The 17,469-nt window shown below is 39.7% G+C and overlaps 1 protein-coding gene across 12 annotated transcripts in view; it reads left to right on the top strand.

The window, feature by feature from the left end:
- Window positions 1-17,469, top strand: part of CCDC158 (coiled-coil domain containing 158) — a 98,517-nt gene that overhangs the window by 26,698 nt on the left and 54,350 nt on the right. For all 12 annotated transcript variants that reach the window (XM_027600200.1, XM_027600194.1, XM_027600196.1 and 9 more), the window contains 6 exons: window positions 6,001-6,120; window positions 7,887-8,084; window positions 9,185-9,667; window positions 12,593-12,782; window positions 14,785-14,937; window positions 17,023-17,135. In XM_027600200.1, coding sequence (XP_027456001.1) covers window positions 6,001-6,120; window positions 7,887-8,084; window positions 9,185-9,667; window positions 12,593-12,782; window positions 14,785-14,937; window positions 17,023-17,135 — 1,257 coding nt within the window. The remainder of the gene's footprint in view (window positions 1-6,000; window positions 6,121-7,886; window positions 8,085-9,184; window positions 9,668-12,592; window positions 12,783-14,784; window positions 14,938-17,022; window positions 17,136-17,469) is intronic.

Raw genomic sequence — 17,469 nt, 5'->3', positions numbered from 1 at the left:
CTGTTTGTAGAAAAAAAGTTTTGCATACTTCAAGTAAGTTTCTAAAAAAATAAATTAAAAATAAGAGCACTTAAATTTTTTTTACAGGCTTAGCTCTAACAAATATTTTGGAACCAGGCAGTCTCTCCCTACCACTCAGTACTTGAGGGGCCTACCTCTTAGGTTTTACTTCAACTCCCAGTTATTAATCACTGTGTGGCTAGCAAACCGAATTAATAAGATTAAATAAAAAATAATTAGGAAGATAAATCTTCATCTTTCATCACACAATTCCTCTTAAACCCAGATACTCATATTTGATATCCTGTTATTTTTATTCTCTCACTTTCCATAGCTAAAGAGGAGCTGTTCACTATCATTATCAACCATTTTTCCAGAGCTTATGTTTTCATTAATCTCAAGCATTTGTAAAGCAGTAGAGACCCTAAAAAACCAGCAGAGGGCTCCCATTCAGAGGAGTTCAGCTTCTTCATTCCCTGTGAGAAGGGGGGCCCACCATCCATGCCTGTTTGCCTGCAGCAGTCCAGTTTATACCTGCTATCCCCGCGTCTTGTTTTGTGAACACCACCTTTCATCTCCAAATTGACTCAGTTTGGAAGACAAACTAATAAGTCATCCTACCTATCAGAGAACCTCCCGTTTTAACCATCGCTTTTAGCCAACTTCTCACGCCTTAGCTGATTGGGAAGAAATAGAATATAAGGAAGTTGCCAGATTTCCTCTAAAAAATAGCCCAATTCTACAGGGTAACAGTACAAGGAAAAAAAAAAAAAAAACTTCACATGGGAAGAAGCATTTAAACACTGCAGCTCTAAATCTTCCAGACATTTGCCCTCCTTTGGGCAGCCCCTTATTTAGTTACCCCTGTCACCCCTCTTTTGGCCACAGGAGGGGGCTGTTCCCCCTTGGTTCTGGAGTTCAAGTGCAGAATGTAAAAACCTCGACCTTAATTCCCTGTGGCACAGCTAAAATAAGAATAGAAAATTTAGACATGGCTTTACTAAAGTCTAAACAATAAAGAGTAATGTGAAACTACATAATCTCGGTAATGAGATTTGGATCCTTTACCGTAGTGGCTTTCAAACATTTTTGATCACTACCCACAGTAAGAAATAGCTTACTTTACGATCTACCACACACATATGACTGAAACAAGTTTCACAGAACAGTATTTACCAGTATAGTAACCGATAGTCATCACTATTCAACCTATTTTAAAAAGATTAAATATTCATTGTTTATTGACAAACCCTTTGAAAAGCTATGAAGTCCTAAGCAAAACTCAACTCACTTGTGTCTTCTTACATAATTTGAAAGTGCTCTAGCTTTCCATTGTAATGTTGCTTGGAAAAATGACCCCGCCATAAGCTATCACCCGTTGTTTGCTAATTCACATACAGTCTATATACAGCACCATGCTGCTCAACTCTAAATTTGAGCATGGTGGGAAATTTTAACAAATACTGAATACAGTACATTTAAAGAATACAAAGAATACAAAAACTGCTTTTGAGTTTTTATAAATATTTATCTCTTTGGCATTGTAGAAGCATAAGCATCCAGATGAATGACTGCAGACTTTTTCATATGAATGTTCTGAGGCCGTATGGATATATAATGATACATATAGATATGATGTTAGAGTCATTATCTTATTTTGCCCTAATGTAAATAGTGGATCACCAATAATTTTGTCAGTCTTAAAAGGTCACTTAATAAAAATCAGGGGGACATACTACCTTAGCTAATTTTAATCTAGATCAATGAGATTCATAACAACATATTGAAAATATGGAGTTGGCACCAAGATGGTGGTTAACTAGGCTCTCTTATTAGTAACTCCCTTTAGTCAGGGAACACTGAGAACTGATTGTCTTGTCATGTTAATACAGAGTTGAATGTACTTTGGCCTGAAATGTCATCAGTACATGGTGAAAAATCAAGCTGGTTAACAAAAGGATTTCATTTGGGGGTCATGAAATATTCTATTGTTATGAAACGTTTTTGTTGTTGCATATGAACTCTAAAAACCACAAATCCTTGCTTTATTTCTTTCATTTTCACATACCTTGACTTTACATTGCTAAAGCCTATGAAAAAACTTTAAAATCAATTTTATTTTCTACTGTTTTTGTGAGCATATTACTATATACTATCCAAATAACACTAAGGAAAAAAATCAAAGAAAATAATACATGAAAGCTATGATTAAAAGTGAGATTTTTGTGAGAAGAAACTTTAAAGAGTGTGTTGATACTGCATATCAGGATACTTTATGAGAAACAGTATTAGTATTTTCACCTGAGGTCAGACCCTTCGGAAAAAAGTCTATTATTTAAAAAATTTGATGACATGATAGGTCTGAAAAAACTTTTCCAACTAGAAAGCATAAATTGTCTTTTAGGAGGACAGTGTGTGTCTTCAGATTAACAAAATATTTTCATACTGATGGAAATAGAAACTGTGTTTCAAAGAAAATTGTAGATGTAGTTTTGTAGCTTACAAAAGTGTTCTACTGTAATGCTTTTTTCTATTCTTCTCTTTCCATTTTAGGAGAACCTCCAGCATTCCCCTTTACGAATTTGGACCAGTAGAAGCTGTCATTATTGGCTCTGTAGATTTGGCTTTACTCTTAACTTTCGCTTTTTGACAACAAAAATATCTCATGATCTTGATTCTAAGTTTATTTTTCCTACTTTGAAAGCATTTGGGGCTGAATTTCATACTCAAAAAGTAAAGATTTAGTAGCACTGGCTGGAGCTCTATCCTGTGCAGGACGCGTCTGTGCAAACCTCTTTGCGCAGTTCTGCCAATGCACCCCCGTGCTGACCCACAGCACCCCTCAGTATCCAATGTCTGTGTCGTCTTTCTGAGCACAGAAAACCAAAGATAGAATTCGGCTTGATTGGTAACGTCTCTAAAATCATTGTAAAGATTTGAATGAGATCCAAGTACTTGTCCAGTGATCCAAAAGAGCAAGTAGATTCATAGATGGTGAAAGGGAAAACCAGTGCTGCTATTGGAAAAGAAAAGAAAAAGAGAAAACCTTTGATATATCTCTCGGATGTCAGTATTTATTCTGGACATTTCAGAAGGCTTTGTAGTGTTTTGTACAGCTGTTTGTTCAGCTCAGCTGCTACTTCAGTGGTTTTCCCTTTCACTCTCCATTTCTCTTCTTGATTGATTAAGTAACAGAAATATTTCTCCTGTAAAAAGTGAAAGGTAAAAGCAGAGCTATAGCAGCTGAGTCAGTACTGACAACTACAAAACCAGTGTTCCCGCAGGGCGCTGGGAGGGGGGGCAGTGGAGGCAGTACTGACAACTACAAAACCAGTGTTCCTGCAGGGCGCAAGGGGGGGCAGTTGAGTCAGTACTGACAACTACAAAACCAGTGTTCCTGCAGGGGCGGCGGGGGGCGGGGGCGGGGGCAATGGAGTCAGTACTGACAACTACAAAACCATTGTTCCTGCTGGGCTGGGGCGGGGGGCGGGGGGAGGCAGTTGAGTCAGTACTGACAACTACAAAACCAGTGTTCCTGCAGGGGAGGGGCGGGGGGGCTTCTGACGCTTCGTAGGCCTAGACGGAAACATGAGACTTGGCTCTTTCTTTTTTTGTGTTCTTTTCTTTCTTTTCTTTTTTAAATTTTGGTCTCCTGAAGTTTACCATCCAGTTTGATGTTATCAAAGGGTGATCCAGGATATTTAAAAAAAATGAAAACGGACAAAATTGCAGGTCTTAATTTAAGCTTTTAAAGCACATGAACAAATACTTTGCTCAAAGAGAAAACAGTTTATGCCAAGCTTGGACTAGAAAATGTTTTAGTCATATGAGTAACTCTTCACTTTGAAAGTGTTCTTATTAAATTTATAGCTTGGAAGGTTGTTTCTTTGACCATATTTTGTTTCCAAAGACAAGTGGAAATTCTAGAATTTCAGCTTTACTAATACTGTTCTTATGTGAAAAAGTATTAGACACAGAATTGAAAGGACTTCGAAAGATTATCTAGAATATTCTTTTCAAATTATAGATTAAAAAAAAATTGAGATTCAGAGAGGTCAGGTGACAGAACTGGACCGAACCTAAAGTGTTTGACTCTTAGCCTGATCATGTTCCCTCTCTGATTGCATTTGTCCACCCACAGTAAGTCTGTGGGCTTTCTCCTAAGTATTCCTAATGCCATTACTAAGTGTGTGCTGATTTGGTCTTTCCCAATAATAATAGAGCTGAAAAGATTATATCAACTGATACCATTCCTCCACTTTCCTTAGGAAGCTACTCATGCCACAGAGGTTGAGTTGTTGTATGGCTTTTTTCTATATATGCCCCCAAATGAGCACAAGAGTGCAAGAATTCCTTTATAGGATTATTAGAATCTTTTAACGTTTCTATTGGTAGCCTAATGTTCTATGTACATTTAGTTCTTATGAAATACTTGCTTATATCTAACATACAGTCAAATATAGTCATTTTTAAAATATGTCCAATGTAAATATTAAAATGTGTATTCCAATCCCTGTAGGCTGTGATTCTCCTCTGTAGGTAAATGTGAAACTGTTTGATGATCCTATATAAGTACTTTTTAAAAGTCATATAGATGTATGTGTAGTTAAAGGTATATAAATTCTATGCGTTCATACTTAGCATTTATCAACCGGTAGTTGCATATATGTGTGTTTATATAGCTAGTAAATATGTGCTGAATTAATAAACGAAGGTCTTAAATGAACGTGGTCCAGAAAAAAATAGAGTCACCAAGAAAAAATTAGTCTTGCTCATATATTTTGTAAGAAATTTTCATCACAGTTTGTCCTCCAAACCAATCAATAGATTTTATTCTTGACATAGTAAATCTGGAAGCCTGTTGAAGTAAGAAGGAAATGTAGCATTTATGTAGATAGGAAGGATTTCTTATTACTGGTTGATGAAATAGTATTTTAGTGATCACACTGAGTATCAACATGTTCTCATTATTTTAATATCTCTGTATCTAAATTATGAATTTGTGGGGTGCCTGGGTGGCTCAGTCATTAAGCGTCTGCCTTCGGCTCAGGTCATGATCCCAGGACCCTGGGATCGAGCCCCGTATCCGGCTCCCTGCTCGGCGGGAAGCCTGCTTCTCCCTCTCCCACTCTCCCTGCTTGTGTTCCCTCTCTCGCTGTGTCTCTCTCTGTCAAATAAATAAATAAAATCTTTAAAAAAAATAAATTATGAATTTGTGTGGCTCAGCTAAAATCCAAACCTGGAGTCTCCATCATCTGAGATGCTAACCTCTTCGCCTACCTTGCATCTACAGGACAAGAGCTGTAGGGATGCTATTAACAGTGATGGGCCTTCTGGCATATTGACATACGGACACGCATAGTCACACAGGTCAAACAGCTGCCCTGTCAATGAGAGAAAAATGCACCTATACCAGTCCTTTAAAATTGGTATTCACCCATTTTATAGTTGAAATGAGGATTGAAACACATAATACATAAGTATTTTAAATTAACATATTTAATTTAAAATAATTTTAAATTAATGTATTTGTGTACATGTAAGTTCATTCATCCTTTCCAAATTGACTAATAATGACAATAATGAAAAATTTGTTATTACCATTCATTCTTTTATATTCAATGCCTTTTGTTACTGAAACTCTGATAGTCTTAAACAAAATAGCTCTTCTACGTATAGGTCTTTTGTGGGGGCTGTGCAGAATGTTATTTATGCCTCATCAAGCTTCCTTAAATACTGAATGACAACACATTCACAGAAGGTAAATCTTGAATAGTGTGAAAAGGATTACAGACAATGCCCATATCTAATGGTATCAAATATTTCATTTTGGCAAATTTCTCTGGCTAAATTAAATTCTATATAGATCTTAAGTTTAGAAAACTTTGCAAAACATAAGCTTTTATTTTTGCCTCCAAAATAATACCATTTGTTTCCCAAAGCCTATTTATTTTATACTCCCCACTAACATAGTCAGATTGATTTGTGCTTTTCTTTTAGATAGAAGAGCTTGAAAAGCAATTAGTCCTTGCCAACTCAGAGCTAACCGAGGCACGGACAGAACGTGACCAGTTCAGTCAGGAATCTGGAAATTTGGATGATCAGCTTCAAAAGCTGTTGGTAAGACTATGATCTAAATATGAATACGATTAATTCTGGGAAGTTTCTCACCAAAATATTTCACAAACTGGTTTTATTTATAAGATTACAAATTTTACATAATATTTGTGTATACATACACAGTAGACTGTCTTGACATTATTCAAGTTTTGTGTATAAATAATATTCTAAACTTTACCTATTTTTTTTCCTTAAGCAGTGATAGCTTGTAAGTTAGGTGAAGTTAGTCTTCAAACGACCCGTCTTTCAATTAGATAAATTTGTTCGACTAAATTGAGGTAGTACTGTTTATTTTAAAGCCAAATAACATTCAAAACACTGACAATTTGAAAGGAAGTTTAAAAAAAAATTTTTTTTAAAGGAAAGAAGATTCCAATAATAGTGAAGCAGCCTGTGCCCTGTTAGAGGTACTAGAGGCTGAGAAATTTAGGAAAGGAAACTCCTGGCACTCTTTTGTGTGGTATTAGCGGTAGACTAGAATAAATGCCTCTCTCACCCCCAGCCCCTCCGCAGGGTGTAGCGCCCTCTGCTGGTAGAGCCGTCCTTCATAGGCTGTAGCGGCGTTTAAGGGGCAAGCGCTAAAGATAGAGCTGGCGACTGTGTGTGACAAGCTCCAAACCTTGGGATAATCCTTCACTTCTTACCCTCCCACTGGGTGTTTCCTAGGGTCCTCAGATCGAATCTGAAAATCTTGCAGATTGTCTGAAAGACCCTGAAAGACCCCCTCTGTTTTTCATCTTTACCACCACTACCCCTCTGACCAAGCCCCTCATTAGACCTGGAGCAGGGCAGTGTCTCCTTACGAGGGTTCCTACCTCCTGTCTTTCCCCTCTTCAGTCTGGCCCATAAAGTGCTGCCATGCTCATCTTTCTAAAATATCACTCTGATTATGTCATTGAAATTCAAAAATTACATTCCCCGTAAAAGTCAGACTCCCTACCTTTCAACACTGTTCATGATCCAGCCCGTTTACTGTTCTAGCCCTTTCTCTCTACATATGCCCAACTAAACCACACAAATCCCTTTCCAGTCCCTTCTTACAGATCTCTGCACCTCCCAGCTGTTCGCAAGGTCCACTCAAATGCCTTCTCGAAGTATTTTGATCTCCTTAGCGATTTCTCTCCGCTGTTGCTTAGCTCTGTCTCTTTAATGAAAAACCACTTCCAGTTCTTTGTATCTGTGTCTTACCTTTCCCTTTGGGTGATAGGTCCTTTGCAGATCTGTGTGTCTTTGTTTCTCCTACTCTATTTAGTTTTTGCTAACAGTAAACACTATGTTTTTGTTTTTGTTTTTTAGCTACTAAAGAGGGAGGTAATTCAATTCACAGCCAACCACTACTCCACTCCCAGTACCAAACACTATTCTGTCATTTCTGAAGCAGTTAACCACATTACTATTGCTATTCTTTCAAGCTTTTGAGCATTTCTTTATTACAGGAGCACACTTGATGCAAGGCATAATGCCTTTGCTAGAAAGTCCAAAATTTAAAAACAGGATGACTTTAAAAATCTATTGTGTTTTTCTTTTCATTTTATATTGTTTGGGGTCTAGTCCATTGCGATGTACTTGTAATGCAAGAAATTATAAGTAAGCAAAATGTTAACTTATTTATCTAGTAAATAATTGTTTTTAAGCCATTAAAAAGTAAGATTCCAAAGTCAGAGGCTTCTTAAATCACATAAAACCTCCAAAAATGATATAAGAAAAATTAGAGTTTTACTTTAATTATTTAATACAAGTTGGGGAACATACCTCACTTCTTCTAGGCTGATCTACATAAAAGAGAGAAGGAGCTGAGTCTGGAGAAGGAGCAGAATAAGCGTCTGTGGGACCGGGACACGGGCAACAGCATCACCATTGACCACCTGCGGCGGGAGCTGGACGACAGGAACATGGAGGTGCAGCGCCTGGAAGCCCTCCTCAAGGCCATGAAGAGCGAGTGTCAGGGCCAGATGGAACGGCAGGTCAGGCAGGACATGGATGGTTTCTACCAATAGTGTCTTTAGAGGAAAAGTGTATTTTATGTGTTATTGGTAGAGTTTTTTTAAAAAAAACATGTATGGGCCTAAAAATAACTTTGAGCAAGTTATAAAAACCTGTTATTTATTTCTGTATTTTTGACCACTGATTAAATAAAATGTTCAGCTTCATCTCAGTTTTGTTCGTTGTTGAGTGATGAAATTGCCATCCAATTGCCTTTTGGTTTTCACCTAGAAATTGGTAACCTAATAGTCACTTATTTCAGAAAAGCATCAAGCCATAGGGAGATCTGAGGAACAGGAAGGTAGAAGGTTTCCAACAGATGTTTTTTTTGGTTTTGGTTTTCCCCCAGACTGATTGAGACTGCTAGAAACACAAGATGGATGCAGTCCATTTTAGCGCACCAGTGGCAAAATGTGGAACGCTTTATTAACAGCCCTGAACCTTAAGTACGGAAAGGACACAGTTCCAATGCTAGGTGTTGTCACAGAGACATAAACAGCATTCCACAAAAGAGTAAGCTTCCCAAAATATGAAAGGAAACCAAAGGGACCAGTCTTGGCTTAGAATCCAGGCAAACCACTTTCCTACTCTTTGGCCCAACCTGGGCAAGAAGAAAGGTGAGAGGAGCAACTGGGAGTTAGATTCTTACTCTCTTCTGGACAAGGACCTGAGAATGTGAGTATGTGTTGGATAAAAGCCATTATTCGCTTTTCTCTCAGAGGTAGAATTAAGGGGCAAGTTGGAGGGAAATAGGAAGAGCAGCTTCTTCAGTCTTGTCACACTTCTCCCTATCCTAATTTAAGTTGGTACAGAAAATACCCTCAGAGGAAACTTCCCAAGCTCTCACACTACAATGCCATTCTAGGGGAGCATTATTATTTAGTTAACGTCTCTCCACCTTGGTCTAATTAACTTAAGTGGGTCTGTGGTCTGTACAGAGATCTGACAGCAAAACTATTTGAGTTAGTCTAAGTGATATCAGATTCATGATTTCATGTTTGTGAGCTACCTTGTTAAACTCTTGAGGTTGCTTCTACCTAACTGCCCAAATCCATGAAATTTTCTTTTCTTCAACACTCAGATGGCAGCAATTCAGGGAAAGAATGAAAGTCTAGAAAAAGTGTCCTCCTTGACTGCTCAGCTTGAATCCACCAAAGAGATGCTCCGCAAAGTGGTGGAAGAGTTGACCGCCAAGAAGATGACCCTGGAGAGCTCAGAGAGGACCGTATCGGACCTGACCGCTTCACTCCAGGAGAAAGAGAGAGCCATTGAGGCTACCAATTCAGAGATCACGAAGCTGCGCTCCCGGGTGGACTTGAAATTGCAGGAGCTACAGCACTTGAAAACAGAGGGAGATCACCTCAGAAATGTGCAGACCGAGTGTGAGGCCCTCAGGCTACAGATGGCAGAGAAGGACAAGGTGATCGAGATTTTGCGACAGCAGATTGAAAACATGACACAGCTGGTTGGCCAGCATGGACGAACTGCTGGTGCCATGCAAGTAGAAAAGGCTCAGCTCGAGAAGGAGATCAATGATAGGAGGCTGGAGCTACAGGAATTCAAGGTCTGTAGAGAGTTTTTTTGGCAGCTTAGCTTCTGCAAAATCTTTCCCCTCAGGAGGAAGTTGACTTAAGTCACTGAAGAGGGGCTCTGTGAACACGGTCTGTGGACCCCAGAGATTGTTTGAAAGTATCTGTGCATCTGTGTGTTTTTGTGAGATAGGATTCCTACTTTTATTAGATTCCAAAAGGAATGGGTGGCCCCAAAATGGTTCAGGACTAGTGATACGAAAGAGAAAAAAATCACAAAATCCAGTTTCCTCAGAAGTCATTTCCGATCCACAGTTTGAAGTATTTTCTCCCTCTCTGTACAGACCTCTCATTGAATCCCATCTCTCACCACTCAGTGACTGTGAAACACTGCATTGTTGGCTCAGTCTTGGCTTCCGTATCTGTGGAAAAAAAGAACAGTTAACATAGTTTGTCATATTAGTTGCAGGTGTACAAGATAGCAATTCAACACTTCCATACAACACCGACTTGGACTTGGACACATAGCATAGAGAAGACGCCCATCTTCAACAGGTGTTGGCAAGGAAGTGGAGAAAAAGGAACACTCGGGGTTCCTGGGTGGCTCAATCAGTTAAGCGTCTGACTGTAGATTTTGGCTCAGGTCTTGGTCTCAGAGTCATGAGTTCAGGCCCTGCATTGGGTGCTATGCTGGGTGTGGGTGTCGAGCCTACTTTAAGAAAAAAAAAAAGGAATACTCATGCACTGTTGGTGGGAGTGCAGCCACTGCAAGAGCACTCTCACCTTCACCCCTACCACTGTTTATGCTTCACACAGGAGCCAGAATTATATTTTTAAAGTGTTACATTTTATCACTCCCATATTCAAAACTCTCCAATGGCTTCTTATCTCACTCAGGATGAACTTTCACATCCTTACATTGCCTCTGAGGCCAGTCTTGCTCATGGCTCCCTCCCTGACTTCATCTCTACTTCCTCCCCATTCTCAGTCCACTCCAATGTAGAGGAGGAGAAATCCTTCTCCCTCTGTCTTTCTAAATTCTCAGTAACCAAGACACATCAACAAGAGAAGAGCAAAGAAGTTTATTAATATATCTCATAGGGGGTGCATGGGTGGCTCAGTTGGTTAAGCATCTGCTTTGGCTCAGGTCATGATCCCAGAGTCCCAGGATTGAGCCCCACTTCAGGCTTTCTGCTTGGTGGGGAGTCTGCTTCTCCCTCTGATTCTCCCCCCAACTCGTGCTCTCTCTCTATTTCTCTCTTTCAAATAAATCAATCTTAATCAATCTCATATATACAAGGGAGAAACCCAGGGAAATGAGTAACTCAGAGAGAGGTGGCTTAGAATTCAGGCTTAAATACCATCTTTAGCTGAAAGAAGGATGTGGGAGAGGCAAGTCATGGGAAGGTGACCAGGAAAACTATGAATAAAGGAATGAGGTTTGTTTTGCAGATTTAAGCCATGCTTTCCCCATTGATAAGTTTCTCTCATAATTTAGAGTCATCCTTCCTTTCAGAGGAGGGAGACATCAGAGAGGGAGACATCCTTATAAATGGAGTCTTCCTTTATAAATATAAGTACCCCTTAAAGGGCACCTTCTGTTTTCAGACCTTCTCCTGTGTCTGCTATTTCTCAAAATAATCAGCTCAAAATAATCCTAATGCCAAAGAGGCATGTTTGGGGTAGCATGTTCTGGTTTCCACCAGCCATTCTGATGGACTTGCTGTTCCCTGAACACATTAGCTATGCCTAGAGCTGTCCCCAAGCCTGTCACGTGGCTTGCTCCTTTACTTCCCTCTTTGTGGTTTCTGCTCAGCAGAGAGGGTCAGGGTCCCCAGGACTACCCGCAGTTTCAGCCATTTGCTAGGATGACTCAGAACTCAGCATATAGTTATGCTCACGGGTATAGTTTATTACAGTGAAATAATGTAAAGCAAAATCAACAAAGGGAAAGTGTACATGGAGGAAGCTAGGCACAGGCTTTCAAAAGTCCTCTCCTGCAGAGTCATGCAGGATATACTTCACTCCCCCAGCAACAAACTATGACAGTACATGTCACATGTTGCTGACCAGGAAGCTCATTAGAGATTCAGTCCCCAGGGTTTTTATACTGGGGACTGGTCACACCGACACCCATTGCCTGGCATCTATTCCAGTCTTACAGAAGGAAAGCAGGTACTCTGCATAAATCATTTTGATTGCAGAACTGGTTTAGATACAGTGAGCTACTCTTATCAGTTGGAGTGGTGGGAACCCTCCCAAATCCAAGTTCCCAGACACCAGCCAAGGGCCAACCTCCTTGCAGGCTTTAATAAGAATAGCAGTTGGGCTCTTTTCTACATACCAACTGACTGACCTCTTACATGCAGAGCCCCTCCCCTGCATTCATCTTCCACCCCCCACCTTCTTTTATTCTTTGTTTTGGTCACTTATTATTACCTGACTATTAAATATTTGTTGTTGTTGTCTGTGTCCTCTCACTGGAATGTAAGCCCCCTGGGGACAATGACCTCGCTTCCTGCTACTCATGCCTGGGACGGGGTAAGGTTAGTGAGGCACCTAGGACTCAGAACTCAGGGAGGCGCTCACCTGGGGTCTCACTTGCCTCACCCCAGTCCCTGCCCTGCTGCTCTGTCCAAACATGTAAAATAGTGCCTGGCACAGAGTAGGTGCTCAGTACCTTCCTCTTTGAAATGAAAAAAAAAGTAGGAATAGGAATAATGAGTTATTGCAAACAATACTGGAAATTGACATCTAAGGTTAAAGAAGAGTAAAGTATTCCATTTGCTTTCCCATTTACTCTTGAGGCTTTATAATAAAATAGAAATTTAATATTCTAGGAAATAGTGAAAAGATATTAAACACAGGGAGGACACTAATACAATGTCCACTATAAGTATTTGTACATATTTTTTTTTTTTACTTCTTACTCTGTCCTTTGTATTTATCCCTATATCTAGATTTTAAAAGATAAAAAAGATGCAAAGATACGGGAGCTTGAGGCCCGAGTGAGTGACCTGGAGCTGGAAAAAGTGAAGCTGGTCAATGCAGGCTCTGAGCGGCTCCGTGCAGTGAAGGACATCAAACAGGAGAGAGATCAGTTATTAAATGAGGTGAAAACTAGTAGGAGTGAGTTAAACAGTCTTACAGGTATGTTACTTCAGTTCAGATTCTGCTGACAACTCAGAGCACTGTCAGTGAAGTCCAGCATGGATGCTAGGACTGTTGCAAAAAATGGCTGCTCATCCCACATCATAAACAGGGAGAATTATGCTGCCCCAAAATCCTGCTTCTGCTTAGAGAGCTCCCATATCTTGTACTCATTAACTGTTAATTTTAGTCAACCCTCAGAGTCCATGAAATTCTTTACTGAGGTGTTTTTTTTTAAAGATTTATTTATTTATCTTAGAGAGAGAGTGCAAGCTTGTGTGTGTGTGTGTGTGTGTGTGTGTGTGTGTGTGTGTGTGTGTGTGTGTTTAGGGGGAGAGGCACAGGGAGAGAAGTAGACTCCCCGCTGAGCACAGAGCCCACCAGGTGGCTCCAGTCTCACAACCCCAAGATCATGACCTGAGCTGAAACCAAATGTCAGACGCTTAACTGACGTAGCCACCTGGGTGCCCCTCTTTATTGAGTTTTCAAGAAAAGGATGAGGGAAGTGGAAACCTTGAGTCCTTTAAGTCAGTTAGCTTGATTAGAGGTTTCATAATGAAGCAACATGTGTAAACAGACTTGTGTAGATTTCTCGAAAAATCAATTAAGATTTTAGATTTAAAAATAAGTTCTAGTTCACGATTGGTGTGGTGCAGGTATCATTTACTACACGCACACACACGCACACGCACATGCACACTGTCAAGGATTCCTGAGCATTTACTAGGCCAGATACTGAGAAAGGCCCTAGAAACACAACACTCAGGTTCCCGGCTAGCTGGGAGCCAGACCTCTATAGAATGGGTCACAGGAAGTGGGTGAGGCACAGTGTGCTGGGTGCAATTGGAGGAGAGTGTAGAGAATCAGTCTCCTATAGGATTCACACGTCCTCTGCTAACTTTGAAGGAAGAAAAGGGATTTGGCAGGTAAAAAAAGGGTGGAAGGGCAACCCAGGCAGAGAGAACATTATGGGCAAAAGCACAAGGCATGAAATAACAATGTAAGCTCAGAAGTATGTGAGTAAAAGTTCAAAGGAACAAGGGCTAAGAAATGAGGCAGAGTAGATAGGCAGAGCCAGACAGTACGGAGCCAGCAAAGACATTAAGTAGGAGATTATTGTCATCAAATTTACATTTTGAAAGGACAGTGTCGGCAGGTAAATAGAGAAAGGCAAGACTATAGGGCCAGAGGCCAGCCAGTTAAAGAGGGTGTTGCAATGGCCCCAGGGACCTATGAAAACTTGAACAAAGGCAGTGGCAGTGAGAATGAGAGAAAAAATTTAAGAGTATTTTGATGATTGAACAACAGTACTTTGTGATTGTAGGAGTTGTATGCGGCCTTCAGGTTTTAGGTCTGTGGTATTGGGAGAACGGTGGTCACCAACAACTGAGAGGGGAAACCATTAGGAGGGGCAGGCTTGAGGGCCAGAGGGTGAGATATAGCCAGTATGAGACAGTTGGTGTGGGTGGTGCCGGGACATGCACATGGAAATGTCTGGGTAGATAGTTACATCTCAGCAAAGAGGTCTTGGCTCTGTTTGTTCCCTTTATATATATAAATCTATCATATATAAATATATAAAAATGTAAGTAGGTGTGTGTGTGTGTGTGTGTGTGTGTGTGTGTGTTTGTATAGAATGATGAATACACGCCAAGAATTTTAATAATTACTAGAAATAAAAAGAACACATGGCAACCTCAGGTTACTTATCATGTCTTGGAGATTCACCTACCTACAGATGGTGGTGAGATCTGTTGTGGTGCATATGACCATCCAAGAAAGATGCAGTTCATGTGAGCCAATTACACTGGCTGGAAAAAATCAGTGAAGAGTAAAAGGAGAGTAAAATGTGACTGTACATCTAATTTCAATAACAGCTGATGATGTAGATAAATGAAGCCTCTTCCAGCTCTGAAATTCTGTGATCATTAATTACAAATAAAATACACTTAATACAATGGGATAGACAAAAGTAACCATCTATTATTATCACATGGTACAGAGGACTATGAAGTCTTAAAAAGGAATTTTCGAAACAAAACTGAAGAAATGGAAGCTACTACAAATAAACTGAAAATGCAATTAAAATCTGCACAGTCTGAACTTGAACAAACAAGAAATACATTAAAGTCAATGGAAGGATCCGATGGTCATGGTATGCTTTACTGGATTTTATTCTTCTGTTTTTAATTCCATTGGTCTAGACTTATTAAAACACAAACCTGATACATCGCCTGCCACCTCTCTCAGGTGCCACCTGATGTGAGAGATACACAGTGATAGGCACCAAAGACGGGTGTTAGATAGCAGTCATTCTACTCAGGGCTTTTTAGGGAAAATGCCATATGCTTAATATAATCCCTAAAGTATCTGAGTTTTTCCTGTGGCTGTTTCAGTAATTTCTAACAGATCTCAATGTCTGTAAGTGCCAATTAATTATTCTTAAGGAAGTGTTGATAAAAATACAAATTACCAATGATTTTCATTCAACCCCTTATTTTTCACATGTTCATTATCTACATAAACCTTAAATTTCTGGTTAATTGTCAGTTCCTGATCTTTCTCTGTGATAAAAATGGGATGAAGCCCTGGGAATTCAGCTGTCAGGATGAGTGGTCCCTTGTCACCACTTAGACCTGTTCCCTTTGCCCCTTGCTGCCCATATTAATTCTGAGAGAGAAGGTTATCTGCTGTTTTATATTAGTCATATTGTTGTTGGTATGGCTATATTAGCTGACTGTAAGAATAAATATTAATCTAAGTAAAGTCTATATTTTTTATTTCTCAATATTTTTTAATGTCAAAAGATTTATTTCTGTGCCCGCTTCAGCAGCACATATACTAAAATTGGAACCATTCAGAGAAAATTATTGCGGCCCCTTGTCCAAAGGCCACACACAGATTCTTGAAGCATTCTGTATTTTGTGCAGTTCTTGCAGGTTCAGCTCTTTCTTTTCTGGCTAACACCAAGAAAATGGTGGGGTTTGGAGAGGTCACTCAGGAGGCCCATTTGAGGTCTGTTCCCTCCCGCCACCCCCAGAGAGAGGGCTTTCCTTGGTTCCCTCCAGGCATTCCGACTGCAGCCCCAGTCACCTTACAGTGGTTAAATTAACTAGGTAAACCTGTGTTTGCATTCAAATGCTTATTTTTATTAATTAAAATTATCTTAAAATAAAAGAGATTTAAGAAAATAAGCTTTGAAGGCCAGCCATGATGCACTTAATGAGACCAGAGTTTTTCCGAGTGCTTGGATGTGGTGACTGGTGAGCAAATGATGTCGGACTGTCGCTCTGTTAATAAAGCCCTGTGGTCTGCCTAATCAGCCCTGTTTTGACAGCTTCGCTAGAGGAACTGAATCTTGTTAGCAAGAAGTCAGACCTTTCATCCTCTCTGATAGTTTGTTTCTAAAGAATAGTACATTTTCTCTTTTTAACCTCTAAGCGCTATCTGGATCTGACTCAAAGCCATGGCATTTTCAAACCTCTTTCCTCAGCTACCTGTGGGAAACAACACTGGGTCTCTGGCTTCATAGATCTTTTCAATGGCCTGCCATGTCTGAAGTATTCGGTGTCTCCTACCTGCTTTGAACATTCTCATTCCATCACTAGTTTTACTAAAATAATTCCATATATATGCTTATGCTGCCAAAATGACTGTTGAAATAGTAATGAGTGCCAAACACATGCAATAACCATGGGAATAAAAACTGAATGGTTTGTAGTATCACCGGAATCTTCAAAAAGATCACTTAATAATAGATGTCTTACACAGTCACTTATGATATGTTCATAGGATATCATATAAACAAATAAGAGATGTCTTGGGTATTTTAAATATGAATTTCTAGAAAATCATTTTAGTAAAAATACTACATATGTTTTTCAGTATATGACTATGTTTATGTATATGTTTTCTATATGGGCAAGTATAAATTTGATCAGTATTCTATAACCATGGGAGATAGGGCAAATTATGATAGTCGATGAAATTAATACCAATAGGAAGGAAATCAAAACATCATCGATCTCAGCTCAACATCTCTGAGTAATTGCTGAAAATTGTTATATCCCAATATTGTGAAATCTGAAGACCTTTCTCCATGATCACTCTCTTGAAACTGCCCAAGTGCCCTGGAGAATCTTGTCGCCTTCTCATAATGTTTAACCATCAGTTTATAGTAGCCTCTCAAAATTTAGAAATTTTAAAAACTAAGGCAGTTTACTTCCTTTTTTTCCCCCAGCTATGAAAGTGGCAATGGGAATGCAAAAGCAAATCACAGCTAAAAGAGGTCAAATAGATGCCCTTCAGAGCAAGATACAGTTTCTGGAAGAGGCAATGACAAATGCAAATAAGGTGAGTCCCTGACCTCAGAGTGGAGGAAGCCAATCTGTTCACTCTTTAATAGGAGAAGACAGAGGAGTTACAAAGTACAACAGAGACATGAGGTTATTTCCGACCAAGAGAATGAGGGAAAAGCTTCTGAAGGAACATTTGAGTAGGATCTTGAAAGAGCTAGTATTTTAAATGCAGAAAATGGGCAAAAGGACATTCCTGGTAGAGACAGGAAATGATTTTATGTGACGTGTGTGTTCTTAAAGTCACTGTGCTCTGCCAAACTGTGCAGTACAAGCCCCGGGGGTGCTGAGAACAGTGGGATTAGGAGTGCCCCACTAACAGATTTCATCAG

Source organism: Zalophus californianus, chromosome 2 (genome assembly GCF_009762305.2).
Source record: "Zalophus californianus isolate mZalCal1 chromosome 2, mZalCal1.pri.v2, whole genome shotgun sequence".
Lineage (NCBI taxonomy): Eukaryota > Metazoa > Chordata > Mammalia > Carnivora > Otariidae > Zalophus > Zalophus californianus.
This window is presented reverse-complemented; position numbering and strand designations above follow the sequence as displayed.